At 43.4% G+C, this 19997-nt stretch overlaps 2 protein-coding genes across 2 annotated transcripts; both read left to right on the forward strand.

Annotated features, from left to right (window-relative positions):
* Window positions 1-2915: 2915 nt before the first annotated feature.
* Window positions 2916-4908, forward strand: LOC127774733 (uncharacterized). The gene is made up of 4 exons (XM_052301020.1): window positions 2916-3067; window positions 3259-3314; window positions 3450-3678; window positions 4468-4908. Exons 1-4 carry the CDS (start codon window positions 2980-2982, stop codon window positions 4716-4718), a joined length of 624 nt encoding a protein of 207 aa, XP_052156980.1. The 5' UTR covers window positions 2916-2979; the 3' UTR covers window positions 4719-4908.
* An 11165-nt stretch (window positions 4909-16073) lies between these two features.
* LOC127773231 (uncharacterized) lies at window positions 16074-16418 on the forward strand. The gene has a single exon (XM_052299259.1). The coding sequence runs from the start codon at window positions 16074-16076 to the stop codon at window positions 16416-16418; it is 345 nt and encodes a 114-aa protein (XP_052155219.1).
* The last annotated feature ends 3579 nt before the right edge of the window (window positions 16419-19997 follow it).

The raw sequence follows: 19997 nt of genomic DNA on the forward strand, positions 1-19997 counted from the left end.
GCACGCGGACAAGCGCGACGCGCCGTGGTGGTCACGCCTCTCGATGCCCGGCGCTCGCCGAGGGCGACCTGGAGTACGCGCACCTCGTCACCGACCCGCACCGCTTCTTCCTCTCGGCGCTGCCCAGCCTGACGCAGACCACGACGACATGCATCGACACGCTGTCCACGCACTCCGCTGCTCCGCCGCCGGATTCCCCATCGACGGCCGCACCTCCTTCCTTGCCGTCGGCTGCGTGTTGGTGTAGTCCGGCTGTCCAGACCACCGCGCCTCCTTCCTGCCTCCGCCACAACTCCCATCGCGAGCGGAACCTCGCCACGCCGGCAGACGACGCAGACGTCGCGGCGCAAGGCCAAGCCGTTGGCGCCAGCCTCACCGAGGAAGTCCTCCCGATGCTGGAGGAGGTGTGATTTATGGCGGGGGTGCTCCGCCAGCTGCTCCGGCCGCCGCCACTCTACCTGCCGCCCGCCCGCTCCGCCACTCCATCCTATTTCAGGCGTTTGCACGGGAGGGAGAGAATAGAGAAAAGAGGGGAAAAAGTCGAGGGTTCACTGACATGTGGGACCCACGTGGGTCCCACGCTGACTCAGCTGCCACATCGGATAAACCAGTGTCAAAACCACCGAGGGACCTAAAGTGAACGGTTTTATAAGTTGAGAGATGTCATATATCTGGTTTTTCGATTGGGGGATGATTTTGTAACTCGATTACAAGTTGAGGGACCTTCGACGTACTTTTTCCTTCTCAAAAACAAATTTTAAAATGTGAATATCATTTAGGAATAAGTTCACTTCGTGACCCTCAAAAGCGATCGAAATCTAATCCGTGGCCCTAAATCACAAAACCGGATATCTCGACCCCCTAACTCTCGAAACCGGTGCAATTTGACTCCCTTGATGGTTTTGGAGGGCGGTTTCGCTGACATGGCGCCTACGTGGCGCTTAGGTGGCGTTAGAAATAAAAAATATATGTGGGACTCATTTGTCATTCACCAAAAGTATGGGTGGGACCCATTGACATGTGGGGCCCACATAAATCATTCTCTCCTCATCCTCCCCCTCTCTCTCTTTCTCTTCCGTTGGCGAGCGGCGGCCGTGGGATGGGGGTCAGCGGCGGAGATGTTCCGGCGAAACAGAAACGACGAGGAGGAGCGGTGTGGCGACGAGGAGCAGCCGCGGAGCATGATTCCGGCGGCGGCGGGCGGGTGCCTTTCTCTGAGCCGTGGCATAGAGACCGGAGAAATTCTATATCAGTTCTTGATTTATCTCACCGGTAATTGTCATGCAGGCATCACCGCTGTATATCTTGGAGATAGCCAAGATCCGCTGTACATCTCGCTGATTATCAAATATAATCAAGCTTACTTACTAACTAATGGCAGATTTAATTTAATTGTATAGTAAGAGCTGTACCTGGATGTTGGATTGGAGTTATGGTGGGCTGTGGCGGCGCGAGTCAGAAAAGCAGTAGCCGATGTCGGCGTGGACGAACACCCAAAGCAGCTCATTGTGATAATTGATGCCGGTCGCTTCCTCCTCGCCCCCACATGCGTTCCACCTCTTCCTCCACCCGGTCCACCACGTCCTCCACGCCTGCCTCACCCCGTGCACCGCCACGGCGCGCTACCTCGAGGCCGACCGGCCTCCACTGCGCCATCGCCATCTCCGCCGCAGGAATCATGCTCCGCGGCTGCTCCTCGTCGCCACACCGCTTGAAGAAGGAAGGAGAGCAAGAGAGAAGGGGTCGTTGTCGCCGCTGCTCCAGCGCCCGCCCTCCCGCCCGCCGCCGGGTGCGCTGGCAACGGCTCCGCGGGGAGGGGTGGGGAAGGCCGATGACAACCCACGGGAGAGGGGCGTTGGTGATGCCATCTGTGGCGGCGGCCAAGGCGGTGGCCGGCGGCGAGTCGGCGCAGACTACATCGTCCGTGGAGAGGAGAGAAGGGAGGAGGAAGATGGGGAGGAGAGGATTATGTGGGCTCCACATGACAATTGCTCCCACATTTTTTTTTCTGTGTGTGTATGACAAATGGGTCCCACACATATTTTTTATTTCTAATGCCACGTAAGCGCCACGTCAACGTCACGTGGAAAGAAGACCGAGTCAAAACCGCCACGTAGGCGCCACGTCAGCGAAACCGCCATCCAAAACCACCCAGGGGGTCAAATTGCACCGGTTTCGAGAGTTAGGGGGTCGAGATATCCGGTTTTGTGGTTTGGGGTCAAGGATTAAATTTCGATCATTTTGAGGGTCACAAAGTGAACTTATTCCTATCATTTACAGCCAGACCGGCCCAACCTAGCTAGGAGAGCAGGCTTTGCATGGCCCAGTTCTGGCCCATGTTTAGATTCTTGAAATAATCTATTGGCAGCGGTTGGCTGGAGAATTTGCATAGACAGATCTGCCTCCTTTCGTGCAAGACATCGATTGTTAATTAGCCCGATGGAATTGGCAAAGATTTGGGCAAGAAAAGTTGCGATCCTTGCAAGGTGTTGGATTCGACTTGTATAACTTGAACCGCACTTCTTTCATATTCCTTCGTTAACAGTTGGTTACTAGTCCTAATTAATTCAGTAGCAATTGCCCAAACTAAACTTTACGACAAATCTCCAGCTAGACACAAAATGTTCTTTTGAATGAAGCGGTCCATAATTACTGCTAGATAGCATTGCTCAAAGCTAGACGGCAGTGATTTCTTTTGAATGAAGTTTTGCAAAATGAAAGAGTGGACAATTGGGCATCCTTGGGAATGTTGGTAGGACTAGGAATGCAGCTGGTAAATCTTGATAGAAAACAAGCACATGTTTTGTCAAAGAAAGAAAGAAAGAAAGAAAGCATGCTCTGACGAAAAACAATCAAGCAGAGAAAACCATATATAACAAGATATAGAGCTAGCCTCATCGCCGAAATGCAGCGGCACTAGCCTAAATTACATCTCTGCTCAACTACAACGATCACCTTCTCCCGAATTAACTCAGCAATATGGCAGTATTGCTCCATCCCTCTCCAAGAAGTGTCTGCTTGGCCTTTGCAATTGCAGTGTGTCTTTTGCTCCCATGCTGCTTTGGTAGTGAGTGCCTCAATAATTCTAGTTCTTCTTGGTTTTCTGCATGATAATCTTCATGCTGCTAGCTAGCTAGTTGGTGCCATTGCATAACTACATTAGGATACAGCATGCGTGTCAGCAACGAACTCTGAAGTTAGCCACAGCTTTCTCTAACATTAACACGATCGTTATTAATTTCATCGTCGCATATGCAGGCAAAGCTGCCGTGGAAATGTTCGAGAAGGCTTGCCATTGCTTCGACGATCACAACGTAAGCACATATATATAGCTATAAACAGAATCAAGTTAATTAATTAACTGTTAACTGTTTATAATCAAGTGTGTTTCTTCATGCATGCATGTCGCAATTGATCATTGAACCGAATTAATAATTTTGAATTTGCAGGTGTACAGCGAGTGCAAGGAGGAGCTTCGGCTGGGGGTGGAGGGGGCGTTCCATGTGGGGAAGGAGAGCGTGGACGAGTACTGCGGTGGGCCGTGCCTGATGGAGACGAAGATGGCGCTGCAGTGCGTGGAGGAGGTCGCCCACGACGGCTTCAGGTTCTACAGCGGCGCCTCGCTGCCCGCGGTCAAGGCCGCGCTCGACACCGGCTGCAGCTACACTCCCGACAGAGGTAAATTATAGTATATTAATTTACTCCAACAAATTATATATTCTCCTTTCCTGATAATATTTTTTTAAAAAAAAAACTCTCAAGATCATGTGCAAAAAAAAAATGTTTGGACAACAAAAACTATAATAGGATATCTCTCTGTGTAAACATGAGTGTTTAAATTGTTTAAATTCTATTGACGCGCACAAATTAAGAAAATATATAGACCGCAGCATGAAATTTCTCAAATGTATATGGAAAAAACGATTTTTATAAATTTATTCTAGTATAAAATTACACATTTTGGAGTTTAAAATGTTTTATAAATCCTGTCTAGATTGCCAAATGCTTGCATATCTATCAGACAATATATTATCTTGAGTTGGAGCCTCATCGACTACCCAAAAGTTTATTATAAACACCGTAAAGGCTTATTGGCGATTAAAAAAATAATTTGTTATAAAATTTTTATATGTATTCTTACTATTTAATAGCCAATACTAAAAAAAGTGGTGAAAACATATTAAAATTAACTTCAAATTAAGTTAAGTCATCAACTACCCAAAAGTTTATTATAAACACCGTAAAGGCTTATTGGCGATTAAAAAAAAATAATTTGTTATAAAATTTTTATATGTATTCTTACTATTTAATAGCCAATACTAAAAAAAGTGGTGAAAACATATTAAAATTAACTTCAAATTAAGTTAAGTTTCAAACTTAAATTTTACTTTGACTTATTATTTTTTTATCCTTTTAAGACCACCAACGGGGCTCTTGATTTTTTTTATTACCCATATATACGTGCAGGGACGTTTGAGATTAGGGAGCGTAAGCAGTGCGGCGACGAGTACTACCACTACAGCCACCACGAGCAGACGACGGAGCAGCAATACGGTGGGTACTATGGCAGCGAGGAGGGCGAATACCCAACTACGACTAGTACGCTTCCTGCTTCAGACTACTGCTACGGCGCCGGCGCCAGCAGCCTAGGCCTTCGCTACAGCCTGCTGCAGATGCTCATGCTCTTCTCCGCTTCTATGGTGCTTCTCTGCTTGTAATATAAGGGATACAATACTCCGATACAGTTCATCGTTTTATATCTATACTTTTTACTATTTTTTGGGAATACGTAAAAGGATTACGCACTTTTGTATTAAGAGGTATAAAATTTATACAAACAGCAAGCAAAGAAGAGAGACGGGAAAGAAAAGGGGAAAAAGGAAAATATATGAACTTAAGCCTACTCTCGCTATTACAATGTGACGACTGAATGACCAAACACCCTAACTAGGGAACTTTGGCGTTAGGGGACAGGCAAGACGCCAAAGGGTGGCCTCTTGCGCCATGGCCGTGACAACCTCAGGCCAGAACCGAGAACGGTTGTTGAACACACGATTGTTCCTTTCCTTCCAAATGGACCAAGCACCAAGAGTCACAATCGTATCGAACCCATGACGACGCTCCCTCGAAACTTTGAGCCGGCAAGAGCAGTGCCACTCATGGAAGGAATCAGCGCCAGAGGGGAAACACTGAGGGAGGCCGAGGCTCGAAAGGACAGTCCACCATAGCTGGAGGGATTCAGGGCACCCAATCAGAATGTGATCGATTGTCTCTTCCAGTTAGTCGCAGAAGACAATAGGTTGGGTGCGGCAGCCCACGCTTCTCCAATCGGTCAGTCGTCCAGCAGCGTCGGTGAGCGACCAGCCACAGGAAGTAGCGATATTAAATCCAATAAGGCAATCCAGCGAAAGAGAAAAAGAACGGGAAGAAAAACAAAAACATCACCGGGAAGCCGCCGCCGACGTCGCCATTGGATCCGCCGCGGGAAGCCACCGCCACCAGATCCGCCCGCAGGAAGCCACCGACGATGACGTCGCTGCCGTTGCTCATGGTGGGGGAGGGCGCTGTCGCCGACAGAAACAAAGAGGCTGAGAGGGAGGGACGGCCGTCGAGGAGAGGGAGAGGGGAAGGGACGGCCGTCACTGTCGTCTCTGCTGCCGTACCTCTCTATGGCCGCACCGTGTTGGCAAGACGGAAGGGAGAGGGAGAGGCGCCGCCAGTAGGGAAAAGAGAGGGGAGGGGAGGGGGAGAAGCGCCGCCGGTGGGGAGTGGGAATGATCTAGGGTTAGGGTTTTTTTTTTTGCATGGGGTTTTTGATTGATTTGGAACCGATCTGAGTCGTTTATCAAAATGAACGGCTCAGATTGATCGAGCGTTGGGCCGACCTCCATTGTCGGATCGCAGCATTGCTGGGCCGCACGCGGGCCAGCAGTCCAACACAAAACATGGTTAGATTTTCGGTTACGGTCCACACGGCAAGTTTGAGGAGGAGTAGGGGGATATTAATTAGACTTTAGTTGCTTCCTGGGCTGAACGCTTGCTCGCGGCCTGAGGAAAGCGGACCGGCTCGGTTGCGGGTTGAAAAAGAAAATGGGCTAAAAATGGCTCTTATAAAAAGGAGGATTTTTATTTAAATAAATATTGAAATGATGTTTGTATTATCAAAATTAGCAATTAAGATCTGGAAATTCTAAGAAAATTTCAAAAAGTGTAAGCAATATGGAGAATTTAATAAAAATTAAATCCAACCATATAATTTTATTTCACACTTTTTTTACTTGTAAATTAACTTAATTATATACCTACCTACTTAGAAAATACCCAAAAATTCTAGAAAATATGTATTTTAATTAATTAGATAATGTAAATCTTTCTCAATCTTTCCTCAATTTTCTCGTCTTTTCTTCCCGTTGTAACACACGGGCACTTTTTCTAGAATGTATGTCATAGTTTCTAAAAGAATATTTTAACAAAAAATTGGTAAACTTTTAAACTTTTCGCTGCAATTTTAGTGCAGTCATCTGTCCGCCACTAACTTGATGCCTGCTGCAAGACAACGATCAATTATTTTTTTAATGAACCGGCAAGCCTCCAATTTTATTGAATAGAGAAGGAGTAAAACTGTACATACGCAAAGCACAAAAAGAAAACTTTACAGGTTCAAGGCCTTTGGCCCGAACATGTTAGAAGGTAAGCCACCTGCCGAGATGTTTTGCGCCCGCCAAGACCCATGTTTTGGCCTCCTCCTTAATTTTGGCTATCAGCCTAGCCACCGGGAGCTCTTGGTGCTAGAAGACTCTATGGTTCCTTTCATTCCAAATCTCCCAAGCGACTAATAGCATTATAGTCCACAAGGCCTTCTTTGGCACTTCATTGGTACATGCGGTGGCCTCCCACCACTTGAGTAGCGTCGAGGCTTGTTGCCACGATGTTGGTCTTATCTGTTCATATGCCGACCAGTCTGCGAGTGCTGCCCAGATTCTCTTCATGTATGTACACTCCACCAGGAGGTGGAGGGCCGTTTCCTGGTTCCTTCGACAAAGGGGGCAGACGGAGCCATTCGGCCACCCACAGGTTGCCAATCTATCGGAGGTCCATACTCTATTTTGGATGACGAGCCAAGCAAATGTTTTACATATTAAGGAGCTTGCCCAGCGAATGAATTAAGGAGCTTACATATTTTAGCGTTGTTGGTGATCGTTAATTTTTTTTAGATATTTCTTTTTGTCTTATAAAAAAATTAAGGAGCTTGCCCGGCGAATGAATTGGAGCTTACATATTTTAGCGTTGTTGACGAACGTTAATACTGATTTCGATACTCAGTATCATAATAAATAAATGTGAAAACTTTCGATTGCCTGTAACAAAATTCAAAGATCAACTTTCGATGATATGAAACCAATTTTGCTTATAAACTATACCAGTGATGGGATCCTATGGCCCCTAGGTATCCCTCACCGGATCCGCTTGTACGCCGATGGTGTGGTCGCATTCCTTAGGCCGGTTGCTAGGGAACTAGCTGCAGCACAAGGGATCCTGGCTCTCTTTGGAGAGGCATATGGTCTTCATACCAACTTCACCAAATGTTCCGCAATCCCGATCAACTACTCGAAGGAAGAGGTCGCAGTCCTCGATGCCTCCCTCACTTGCCCGGTTGAGGAGTTCCCATGCAAGTATTTGGGTTTGCCTCTCTCCATCAAAAAGCTGCGCCGCGAGGACCTCCAGCCTCCAATTGACAAGATTGCGTAGTGGCTGCCACTGTGGAGATCAAATTGGCTCCAGCCAGCCGGGCGCCTAGCACTTGTCAAAGCAATGCTGAGTGCGATCCCGGTTTACTTGCTCACCGCCATTACCCCCCCCCCCCCCCCCCCGCGAAATGGGTGCTGAAAGCCATCGACAAGATACGACACGGCTTTCTCTGGTGCGGTATCTTTGCATGCGGTTGGGGCAACCGCATGGGGGAGAAGGTCTGCAAAAATCACCCTTTTCGCATGCGGCCGGCCCAACCACATGCGAAAATGGGATTTTCGCATGCGGTTGCTTATACCTAAATTCAGCAAACAAAAAAAAAATAAAAATAAAAAAACCTAAACCCTAGCCCGCCGCCGCACGGTGCCGGATTCGTCGCCCCTGCCGCCTGCCGGTGTTGCCGGCACTGGATCCGTCGCCCCCGCCGCCCGCCGGCGTCGCCGGCACCGGATCCATTTCCCCCGCCGCCCGCTGGCGTCGCCGGCTCCGGATCCGTGGCCCCCGCCGCCCGCCGTCATCGCCAGCATAGGATCCGTCTCCCCCGCCGGCCGCCGTCGTCATGGGCTCCGGATCGGCCGCCCTCGCCGCCCGCCGTCGTCGCGGGCTCCAAATCGGCCGCCCTAGGCGCCGGATCCGCGTGGGGCGGCGCCGCCCGAGGCGGCAGAGCCGCCCCCGCCGCCGACCGAGGTCGTCATCCGGTGAGGAGGGGGGAGGGGCGGTGAGGAGGGGATGGCGGTAGTGCCGCCGCCCGAGGTCGTCGCCGCCGCGGGGGAGGGCGCTGCCGCCGGATCCGCGTTGGAGGAGTACGGGGGAGTTGCCGGCGACGACGGAGGGAGGTAGAGGCGGCAGATCCAGGCGAGCGGCCGCTCCCGCCCGCCGCCGCCTCGCGCCACGCCGCCCTCGGCTGCCGCTGTTAGTGATATGCCCTAGAGGCAATCATAGAGATGATTGTATCACATACTATGTTTACATATTTATCTGACATTGTTCCTTGAAATAGATAACTCCTTATTGGTTAATGAATATGTGATTCTTTCATGAGACTCTTTATGTTGTTTTGTTACTATTTCTAAAGGATCCCTGATCAAATATCATATGTGGAACAAATATGTTTATATGATCAGCGCATGTATTAATTGATGATCATGTCTCATGGATCATGGTATAGAGATACCAAATTAATAATGTGGACACATGTTGGTGAACATGTTGTTCGATAGACCCAACATGAGACACTGCAAGAGCCATATGTGTTGTGTCATCAGTGATCTCATTTAGTGTTGGTGTTGAATCCTTAGACCTGAGATTATCATGGTTCTCAACATGTGTAGTAGCTTACTTAGGGACTGCTAAACGCTACTCCGTAAATGGGTAGCTATAAAAGTAGTTTTCGGGTATGCTATGAAACATATAGTGGGATATGAATAATCAAGATGGGATTTGCCCCTCCTATGGAGAGATATCTCTGGCCCCTCGATGTTGTAGATTATGAAAGTGCATGGCCATGCCAATGGTGATTGAGGAGTCAATCACAAGTTATATAATCTATCAACAGGTTCGAGTGAATGATTGAGCTATTAGAGGATGGCACATATCTAGCTTTGAGCTTAATCGATATCGTGAGGCAAAGGGGTTCATACAAGTATACACTAGAGGTTCAGCCGATATGATCTTTATGTATGCCAGGTGGGTCAATACATTCTGCTAGGGGCCGCTGTTGACGCGTGGACCGAAAAGGAATTTTCGGGTTACAGCTGAGTATATATGAACCTATAGGGTCGCACGCTTAATGGGCTGGAATAAGGGGATTGGATAGAGATCCAATGTGAGCTTAATTCGGATAGGGATTCGAATAGGAGTCCTACGGGCCTTGGAGGCCCGAGTGATGGATCCTATATATTCGTGAGGGGCGTGACCGGTGGAGGCATAACATCACGTGAGAAACCCTAGCCGTCACTTCCCTCCCCGAGCAAAACCCTAGCTGCGCACGGGTGCTAGCACATCTGCGCGTGGCGTTCCGTCCCTGTACGTGTGGATACCGGTAGAGGCGCCACTTGTTTGCGGTGTTGATCGGCGTGGGAGTATGGCGAGGAGAATGCACGAGGAGGAGAAGGTCGAGCCGGTGCAATCGACTACTTCCTCTACATCGACGCGCGCTACTTCGCGAGAGTTCCTTCGACTTCTCAGCGTCTTCTTCCGCTACACAGCGCGTCGAGTAGTAATGATCTGTGATCTAATACTTGCATGGTTCCTGGTTTACGCGATAAAAAATTTTGATTTATGCTATCGTAGCCTACGCGTATCCCAACAGTGGTATCAGAGCCGCCTTGTATAGTTTATGATCTAGATCAGTGCATATAGTTGATGTGCAGGTGTAGTAGATGAGATTTATTATGTTGTATATGAGTTCTTAGGTGATCGGAACATGAGATGAACCGATAGCCGCATGGGTTGATGAGATCAATCGGTATGTGTGTTGGTGACTTCTCTGGAATGTCTAGTACTCACCAAGGCCGAGCGCGATTGTGTTCATCGGATAGTCCGATGTCCACTGGAACTGCACGCCAATGAGAAAAAACGAGCCAACGAGATTGGCTCGGTTTTGGCATAATTTGATTACGCCGTTAAGGTTTTCACATGGCGAATCGTAGATGAGATCTATGTACCCCGGGACCGCCGTGTGCGTTGCCCCTTAGATTTCGCTTGGGGTTTTTATATCTATCTTACTTTATTGCTGTTATATATTTGATATGACATGGTAGGATAGATTCCCTCAGAAAAATTAAGTGTAATTTATGCTCTTCCAATAATTGCACCTATTTCGGTTGTGATCATAAGTACTGGGTTTGCCATAGCAAAGTGTCTCTTTTTATCATGATAAAATAGGATAGATGTTGGACATCTATATGCGGAGATTATTGGTTTACTTGACAAGGTTATCAAAACAGTTTTGGACCTTGGGGCATAGGTTGGGTTGGACATGGAGATGTCACCCCAACAGGACATGGAGATGCCCTCGGCCGGCACCACCTCGCGCCGCGCCGCCCTCGACTACTGCGCGCCACACTGCGCTGGCTCTCGGTCTGAGAGTGAGAGAGATAGAGAGAGAGAAAGAGTGAAAGAGAGAAGACTCTAAGAGGAGAGGAAGGGAAGGACTAGAAGATAAAAGGATAGGTGTGAAAAATTTTAAACTGGTGGAGAGGGAAGGAAGAGGGACCATTTTTACATGCGGACCACTTAAGCGTCCGCATGCAAAAATCATGTGTTTTTTAAACTTTAAATTGATTTTTATGACATTAAATTAACTCATATCAAAAAGTTGTCAAAAACAAATTTGTAGAATACATTGAGATCTACCAATTTTATTTTGGTTATTTCTCCATCCGAGTTTGATTGGACTATACAAAATTTGAGTTTTAAAATATAACAAATTAAAATAATTTTTCGGGTAGTAAATGATTTTAAATGGAAAAGTCATCAATAGCAAAGTTGTATAACTCATCAAGATCTACAACTTTTGTTTTGGTCATTTTTATATTTGACTTTGTTTAAACAGTTTGAATTTGAATTTCAAAATATGACAACTTCAAACAACATTTTTAAATACTAAACGACTTCAACTGAAAAAGTCATAAATAACAAGGTTGTATAACTCATCAAGACCTATAACTTCTATTTTGGTCGTTTTTTCATTCGACAAAGTGATTTGCAAGATTGTTTACAAAATGTACCTCTCTTATATAGTTTTATAAGAATATATAAGAGATGTACATTTTGTGAACAATCTTGCAAATCACTTTATCGGATGAAGAAATAATCAAAATATAAGTTATAGATCTTTGTTGTCGAAACGAAAACTGCATACGTCGAAAGACGTGGTTACTCAACAGTGGTTGGAAAAGAAACAAAGTGTATTAAATTGAGAATTTTTCTTAGGATCCCCCTATTACATGGCTCTAGGAGACTATTTATAGCCTCATTACAGGTTCTTACTACTAGGGTTTAGGTTACACAGGGGAATTTACACGGTTGCCCTTACGAAAGGGACATTTATATGGGCATACAGTGTAATTGAGGTATATGGGCTCCTAATGGGCCGCCAGGCGATCGCTGGCCCAACGGCCATTGGGCTTGAGAAGCTAGGATGGCCTCATCGGCCTTAGCGAGGCCAAACTTGCTATGGCGAAGTCGTCTCCCTTCAGCATACACGCTTCGCCTTACATCCTTCGCCCAAGAGGCCTTTGGCTTCACGAGGTACCCACGCAATTCTCCGTCCTTCGCCGTCCTTGTTCCATAGTCTTCGCCATGGGGGCTTCGCCCCGACTAATCTTGACGTCTCAGGCTTGAATCCTCGCTGGTCTCATGGTTTTGGCAGGTTTGGTCGAAGGGCCTCATGTCATACTGCCAATAATCTTGATGAGTTATACAACTTTGTTATTGATGACTTTTTCAGATTAAATCATTTACTGCTTCAAAATATTATTTGAAGTTTTGAAATTCAAATTTTTAATTGATAAAACAAAGTCACAAGAAAAAAATAGCCAAAATAATACTGGTAAGAACACAATAACATGATAGAGCATTATTTTAGAAACATTTAGGAAAAAAATCATCCAATTTAGAGTTCATATGAGTGAGATACACTAGTTTCAAATTTTTTAAATTTTATTTTCGCATACGGCTGCTTAAGTGGCCTGTATGGAAAAATCGATTTTTCCATGCGGGCGCTTAAGTGAGCCGCATGCAAAAAGGGAAAAGTACACCGAAGGTCCCTCAACTTGTCAGCGAGATACGAAAACGTCCTCGAACCACAAAACCAGATATGCGAGGTCCCTTAACTATACAAAACCGGTCACCCAAAGTCCCAGGGCAGTATTGACGCCGGATTTATCCTATGTGGCGGCTGAGTCAGCGTGGGATCCACGTGGGTCCCACATGTCAGGATGCCACATCATCTCCTTTTCCCCTTCTCTTCCCCTCTCTCTCTCTCACCTCTGGTGGCCATCGCGTTTGTTGGTGACGTGCGGACGACGACGGCGTAGGACATGGCGTGCGTCCGGAGGAGGTTCGCGGCGACGTCGACGCCGATGGCGCCCACGTTTTGGGGTTTGAGGATGTTTGAGGACGTTTTTGTATCGCGCTGACAAGTTGAGGGACCTTCGGTATACTTTTTCCCATGCAAAAATGAGCTCATTTTTGCATGTGGCCCTCTTAAGAGGCCCGTATGGGAAAAATCGATTTTTCTATACGGGCCACTTAAGCGGCCGTATGAGAAAATGACTCTTGATTTTTCCAGACGCCACTAGTTATGGTCCGTTTGCAGAAATCATGGGGCCTCGTGAAGAAAAATAACTTTTATAGTAGTGTATCTATGTTTTTTCTTTTTTTTGCTTTATCTGCCTCATGATGCACTCGTATGGACGAAGAATTAGCGCGAAATCGAACGGAAACATGATGAGGATCGGAAATTACCGATTTTTAAAGTAGTTAAGATATAGTACGTAGTAGGTACCGAAGTTTCTATAATTTCTGTACCCTAATTCAGTTTTTTTTTTTTTTTTTTTTTTTTTTTGCTATTCCGATACATTTTGCGAGAAAACAACGTATGCAGCAGTACTTTGTTTTCTAATTTTTGCGACGAACATTGAATTGACATTGACGTAGTAGGGGTTTTAATCTCTATAGAGAATCAAGGGGGCAGCATACCCCAAATAAATGGAAAATTAATCAGCTCGTATCTGATACGGGTGTAAACGATGGTAATAAGGTCGTGATATCCGGCCTGCTATCTGGTGCCATGCATATTTCTCAGCATTTACAGCTGACGATCGAGCACAAAATCACAGGGATGCAACGATATAATATCTTACCATGTGTAGGCAAATAATCAGTACGCCTTCCCACAGCCACGCCCGCCTATAAATAACGGGCCGGCATTCCACCGTAGCAAATCATCCATTCTCGCAAGCATATAGCCACTATCATAACAAAAGCTTCAAGAATTCTTAGTTCATGGCGACCACCCACGCCCAGCGCCGGCGCTGCCTTCTCTTCATGGCTCTGGTGTTCGCCGTGGCGGTGGCGGCCGTGGCGGCAGCGCGTCCACCGCCTTCCTTCTCCGGCACGGCAGATGGTGACGACGGCAACGTCCTGGTGGCGGCGGCCGGTTCTCGCGGCAACCGTGTTGGGATCATGCATGATGTTCCCAGCGGCCCGAACCCGATACACAATGACCACCCTCCTCCCCATCATCCACCTAGCTCGTCCCGAGTCAGAATCATGCATGATGTTCCTAGCGGCCTGAACCCGATACACAATGACCATCCTCCTCATCATCCACCTAGCTCGTCCCGAGTCGTGATCATGCATGATGTTCCTAGTGGCTCGAACCCGATACACCATGACCTTCCTCCTCCCCATCCTCCTAGCTCGTCCCGTGTCATGATCATGCATGATGTTCCTAGCGGCCTGAACCCGATACACCATGACCTTCCTCCTCCCCATTCTCCTAGCTCGTCCCGTGTCATGATCATGCATGATGTTCCTAGCGGCCAGAACCCGGTACACAACCATCAACCTTCTCCTCCATGAGTGGGCTACCCTAGTTTGAAGCACGTACTTTTGCATTACATGCTGATGTGCTAGATTGATGATTCAATGCGTATCAGATCTCGATGTTTATCTGATCGATCTTGAGCTAGCATCAAGTGAACATGTACACAAGTTTTGTTAATTATCAAGATATTTCAATAAAAAGTGTGGTTTATTGTCATGATTGCATGGATAATGGAATATAGCGTAGGTTGTTTTGATTTATCATTGGCTTCTCGTATCGTCTTCGTTTGAATGTTATGAATGGCACGCGTTATTAATTAATGAATTCAGCAGTGAACCTACCTAGCTTGGAATGCCAGAAATGAGCAGAACCACCAACTGAAAGACATAAGATGAAACACGCGATCGATTGATCGAAGAGAACCGAACAAGCTAGACATGAGAAAAAAAAGGAACATAAATTAAAACAATGAAATTAAGACAAAATTAAACCAACAGATGTGCGGGTCACCAAAATGGAGTATTTGTGCCTCCTAAAAGCACATAGTAATGAATAAAGTTATTGAATTATTGTTGTAAAAACAACAGAAATGCGATGGCAGATTGGCATGGATAACGAGCAAAACTTTGTCTTCCTATGTGTCCTCCTAGATTTTGCTTTAGGAAAGATAGACTTGCAAATATAAGCATAGGCCTGGGAATTCTTTTTTTTTTCCTTGTGAAGAAAATATACCTATAATTATTTTTCACGGAACTAATTAATACCAGTGAATCAGAATCTCTCGTCGAGGAATTGCTTGGGAGAAGCAGGATTTTAAGCATATATGGACACAATAAGATCGATCAAAATTTTAGCTCTTGGATTCAAATTTTGTAAGTGTACAAGAGAAGAGACAAGAGAGGCGGTGAGATGTTGAAACATGCAGAAATCAGGGTATATTTGAAATCAGGGTATATTTATTCGAGTGCATGCATACCATATACGAGCCCAAAATTTATGCTGGTTTTGGGCCAAACACGGGCCTTCCGAACAGACAAATTATGGTCCTTATATATTTGCGGTGGATATTTCTATAGGTAGAAAACAAATTATGTTCTTAATTAATAAATCTATATACTAATATATGGTTCGCCATTTTTATTATATTAAGATGCCATGTCGAGCACAATCTAATTAACATAGTACAGTATAAGTTACCATATCCTAGCTGCCAACGAAATATAATCAAAATGTTACCTTTCAAAATTCAAACAGAAAAGAAGGAAAATCGCAGTATACATATAGTAGTACCTCTGGTATCATATAATTAACCGGAATAAAGTACTTACCATACGACACAGATACCTTTACATAACTGGTGCAATTAATACTTTTGCCAAAAATTAAAAAAAGAAGGTTCTGCCTTACAAAAACGCCATTAGAATTCCATAACACGATGGGGATCGATCGATCGATCGACGTCCAACGTCGCACCCGATAATAAACTTACCAATAAAGGAATTAGGTACCAAAATTTTAGTACCCTGAGGTACTACTCCCGTATCTAAGATACCGAATTTTACATTTGAAAATATGGTACCTTCTTAATAACAATGATAAAATTACCCTACCAATAATTACCACGCACATTCCATACTTACGCCTATAAAAATACAGCTCCATCGCATGCAGCCAAGACGCACTCGCCCATCGTCGTCGTTGCACGAAGCTAGCTAGCTAGCATCTTCACCGCCGCACAAGCAGACACAGCTAGACGACGTCGTCAACAATGGCCACCGGCGCCTCCGCCGCCAACCACGGCAGCTGCTCCCTCCTCCTCTTCGCCGCCATCGCCATGGTGCTGCTGGTGTTCGTGGCGACGACGACGGCCGCGGCGGCGCGAGATGTTCGTCGTCCCGCCGCCGTGGAGAAGAAGATGGCCGCTGTGATGAGGCACGATGTCCCCAGCAGCGGGCCGAGCCCCGTGCACAACGGCGCGCCGACTCCTCCGGCCGCCACCGACGAGCCCACGGTGGCCGTGACGGAGCGTCTGGTTCCCACCGGATCGAACCCGTTGCACAACATGCCCAGTCCTCTACAAGGCCGCACACCGACCAAGAAGACGGTTAATTAATTGAGATGATTCCATCATGCTCAATTCCAAGTGGTTATTAATTAGGAAATTTAATTATATAGAGAAATTTTATAGTTCTTGAGTATTTTTACAAATCTTCGTACCTTATATAGTATCGAAAATATAAAATTTGTTATCCCTTCATTCTCAAGGACGGTAAAATCTCTTAGATAGATATGCATGTACCACATATGCTTATTATAATTATTAATCACGTACCATACAATATGTTTTGCGTGAGTAATAAATAAATAAAGAGATTTGCCCCTAGTTAGTCGTACTGTTAATTTATCATGTGCGTGATTTTGTATTTGGTTTTAATTTGTGTGCAATGGAAGATTTTGAGTTTGAAATTTTCAATATTGGTATGTTGCGTACTTGCGTGTTGTGTTATGCGCCTGGCCGGAGGTTTCCTTGATATTGATTGATGATCCCTCTTATCTGACGATGTTTGCCACGTACGCATTCACCACTAAAGATAGTTCGATGTGTGGAATTTGCTGGTTTACTGTTCATTCTTATCAAATTCGCTTAAATAATAATAATAATAATAATAATAATAATAATAATAATAATAACAATAATAATAATAATATTATTATTATTATTATGCGCGTGAAGTACTGAAACCTGTTGAAAAATTAAGGCATTATATTAAGCTGTGTGCATACCTTCGTCTTTGAACTTCGATCGGTTTTCTGAACTCTGGACTTCGACTAACATCATGTTGAAAACTAGCTGATATGTTGATATATTGGACCTGCAGGAAACTTTTCTCTACCTTTTGAATTTTTCGAATTGCCTGATGAAACTTGTTTTCGACCCTGGAATTTCAGTTTTGAAAGACTGAGTTAAGTTTCTATGGACTACTGAACAAGTTTCAATCGCAAACCCTTAAGCTGTCACGAAGGAGAATCCTAATTAGCACATATATACGAGAGCAGATGCTTGGTCCCACAAGACCCATGATTAGGGCGGGCCCAGCTCAATTCAAGGGTATTCAAATGAATACCTAAGATTATTAGACAAAACACAAAAGATACATATATGAGGTATACGGAAAAGCTAATTGGCGCGCGCGCCGCCAACGAGCATTTTCGGCCCACGCGGCCCGCGCGCTCCTCTCTCTTTTTCTTCGCTTGGTAGTTTCTCTCTTTTTTTTTTCTTTCTCGCTGGTACCGTTTTTTTCGTTGTTTCTTTCTCTTTTTTTTTCTTTTTCGTTGTTTCTACCGTACCGTATGTAACGTAATTAGTTTAGATTAGTTTTTTTTACTAGTGATTAGTTTACTAGTAATTTTTAATTCTTAACTTTAAAATTTTAAAATTTGGACTTGAAACTTTTTAAATCTTGAGTTGAAAATTTTCTAATCTCAAGTTAAAAGTTTTCAAATATTTCAAATCTGGACTTGAAAGTTTTAAAATCTTGAGTTGAAAATTTTCAAATCTCAAGTTGAAAGTTTTCAATTTTTTCAAATCTTGGCTTGAAAGTTTTCGAATCTCAAGTTGAAAGTTTTCAAATTTTTTAAATCTGGACATGAAAGTGTTCGAATCTCAAGTTGAAAGTTTTCGAATCTGAGTTGAAAGTTTTCAAATCCGAGTGGAAAGTTTTCAAAATTTGACTTTTAAATTTAAATCTTAAATCAAAAGTTTTCAAATCTGACTAAAAAATTTTCAATCTGTTGGTACAAAAATCTCCCAAAAAAGAAAAAAAAATCTTGAGAATCTTCCCTAATTACTCGTCATTAGTAGTTAAGTGGGTGTTAACTAATAGTACTATAGATAATTAAGGAGGTGAGGTGCTCGCTGCTGGCGCGCACGCGCTAGCTAGCAGCCCCCTGAGGTATATATTTCGTATGTATGCAGAGAAATAAAGAAAATAAACGTTATTGATCAAAAGAAGCCCAACAAGAAAGCCTAGCAGGCTGGCTCCCTCAAATTCGAACCCAATTTACAAGGTTGCCTAATTTGTGCATTAACCGTGCTGTGATGGCACGATACTAATCGATATATACTTGGTTGGTAGATTGTACTGCATATGTTCTTTCACAAAGTACATCATAATAAATCAAGAAATTTGCTAAAAATCTTGTCGCAAGTTCTAATTCAATAAGCAGTACTAAAATACCATATTGTTGATCATACATATCAAATATTATGCTCGCGTGTTGTAAAATTTTTTTTTACCCCCTTTCCATTTCGAATACCCAATCTCAAAATCCTGGGCCCGCCCGGCATGAAATCGATTAGTCCGATGGTAGTTATGGCCGTAATGGCCCCATTGTTTTGCTTATTCGTGGAATAAGCTAATTAAACAACATATTTGTAAATGAAAAATAATTCATGAATACAACTTTTATATACTTGCTCTTAGCAATCTAAAAGCAAAGGTTGAAAAATAAACTTCGATAAAAAAACCCTAAAATTAACTTCAAATTTAAGGTTGAAAATTTAAATTTTAGCTTCTATTAAGCGTTGACTTAGTCCAACGTTAGTTACTCATACACAAATTGATCCGTGTGACTAACTTTCAAATTTGAAACTTTCAACTCTAACTTGAAACTTTAAACTCAAAATTAAAAGTATTAATTCAAAACTTTAAAAAACTCTAGCCAAATTTTAAAACTTTCAATTCAAAATTTCAAACTTTCAGCTTCAAATTCTACTCATATTTTAAAACTTTCAAAATAATTTATTTTTTCGTTTTGCTATAATAGTTAAATAAAACGCTAAGTATACTAGGCTAATTAGTGTTCTCGATATCTCCAACTACAAAAATAAATAATTTATTATATTATTAAGACAGCTTTGCAAGGAGCAACACATTCGCTGTGGAGGCTAGAAATTCCCACATTAATCAGAGAAAAATAAAACAAGAGTCTCAATAGGAATACATCTAGAAATAACAGAAATTCCTAAAAAAAGAAATAACTGAAATTTGTAATAAAAAGTAAAAAAAATATAAAAATATGAGTCCATGTACAACACAATTAGAGATTAATTGAAATTTGAAGTAAAAACAAAATAAATTCCGAAATTAAAAATAACCATAAGAGTTTAAGTTGCAATACTATTTAGAAATAACTGAAATCCGGAATAAAAATTAGGAAATATTGAAAGACTAATTCATGTAGAATACAGTGTGAGATTAATTAAAATTTAGAATAAAAATAAAATAAATTATGAAACATTAAAAATAAATATAAGAGTTTAGATAGTAATATAATTTATAAATAACTAAAATTCGGAGAAAAAAATAAGAAACATTAAATTAAGAGGCCAAGTAGAACATATTTAGAGATTAATTAAATTTGGAGTAAAAAATAAAATAAATTTAGAATTTAATAAATAAAAAAGTCATGTAGGAATACAATTTAGAAATAACTGAAAATCGTAACAAAAAAAATAAGAAATATTGAAAGAATAGTTCGTGTTGAACACATACAAGATTAATAAAAATTTAAAATAAAAATAGAAGAAAATAATAAATTAGCATAAAAAATATAATAGTTCAGCTAAGAATAAAATTTTTAAATAACTAAAATTTGAATAAAAATAAGAGTTATTGAAATAAGAGACAAT

The sequence above is a fragment of the Oryza glaberrima genome, chromosome 5, assembly GCF_000147395.1.
Source record: "Oryza glaberrima chromosome 5, OglaRS2, whole genome shotgun sequence".
Classification (NCBI taxonomy): Eukaryota; Viridiplantae; Streptophyta; class Magnoliopsida; order Poales; family Poaceae; genus Oryza; species Oryza glaberrima.

Excerpts from the sequence above, each read along its gene's own strand:
- LOC127774733 (XM_052301020.1), top strand. The coding sequence starts at position 2,980 with ATGGCAGTATTGCTCCATCCCTCTCCAAGAAGTGTCTGCTTGGCCTTT. Across the intron at positions 3,315-3,449 it reads ATTGCTTCGACGATCACAAC|GTGTACAGCGAGTGCAAGGA; the intron begins GTAAGCACATAT and ends TTGAATTTGCAG. Across the intron at positions 3,679-4,467 it reads CAGCTACACTCCCGACAGAG|GGACGTTTGAGATTAGGGAG; the intron begins GTAAATTATAGT and ends ATATACGTGCAG.
- LOC127773231 (XM_052299259.1), top strand. The coding sequence starts at position 16,074 with ATGGCCACCGGCGCCTCCGCCGCCAACCACGGCAGCTGCTCCCTCCTC.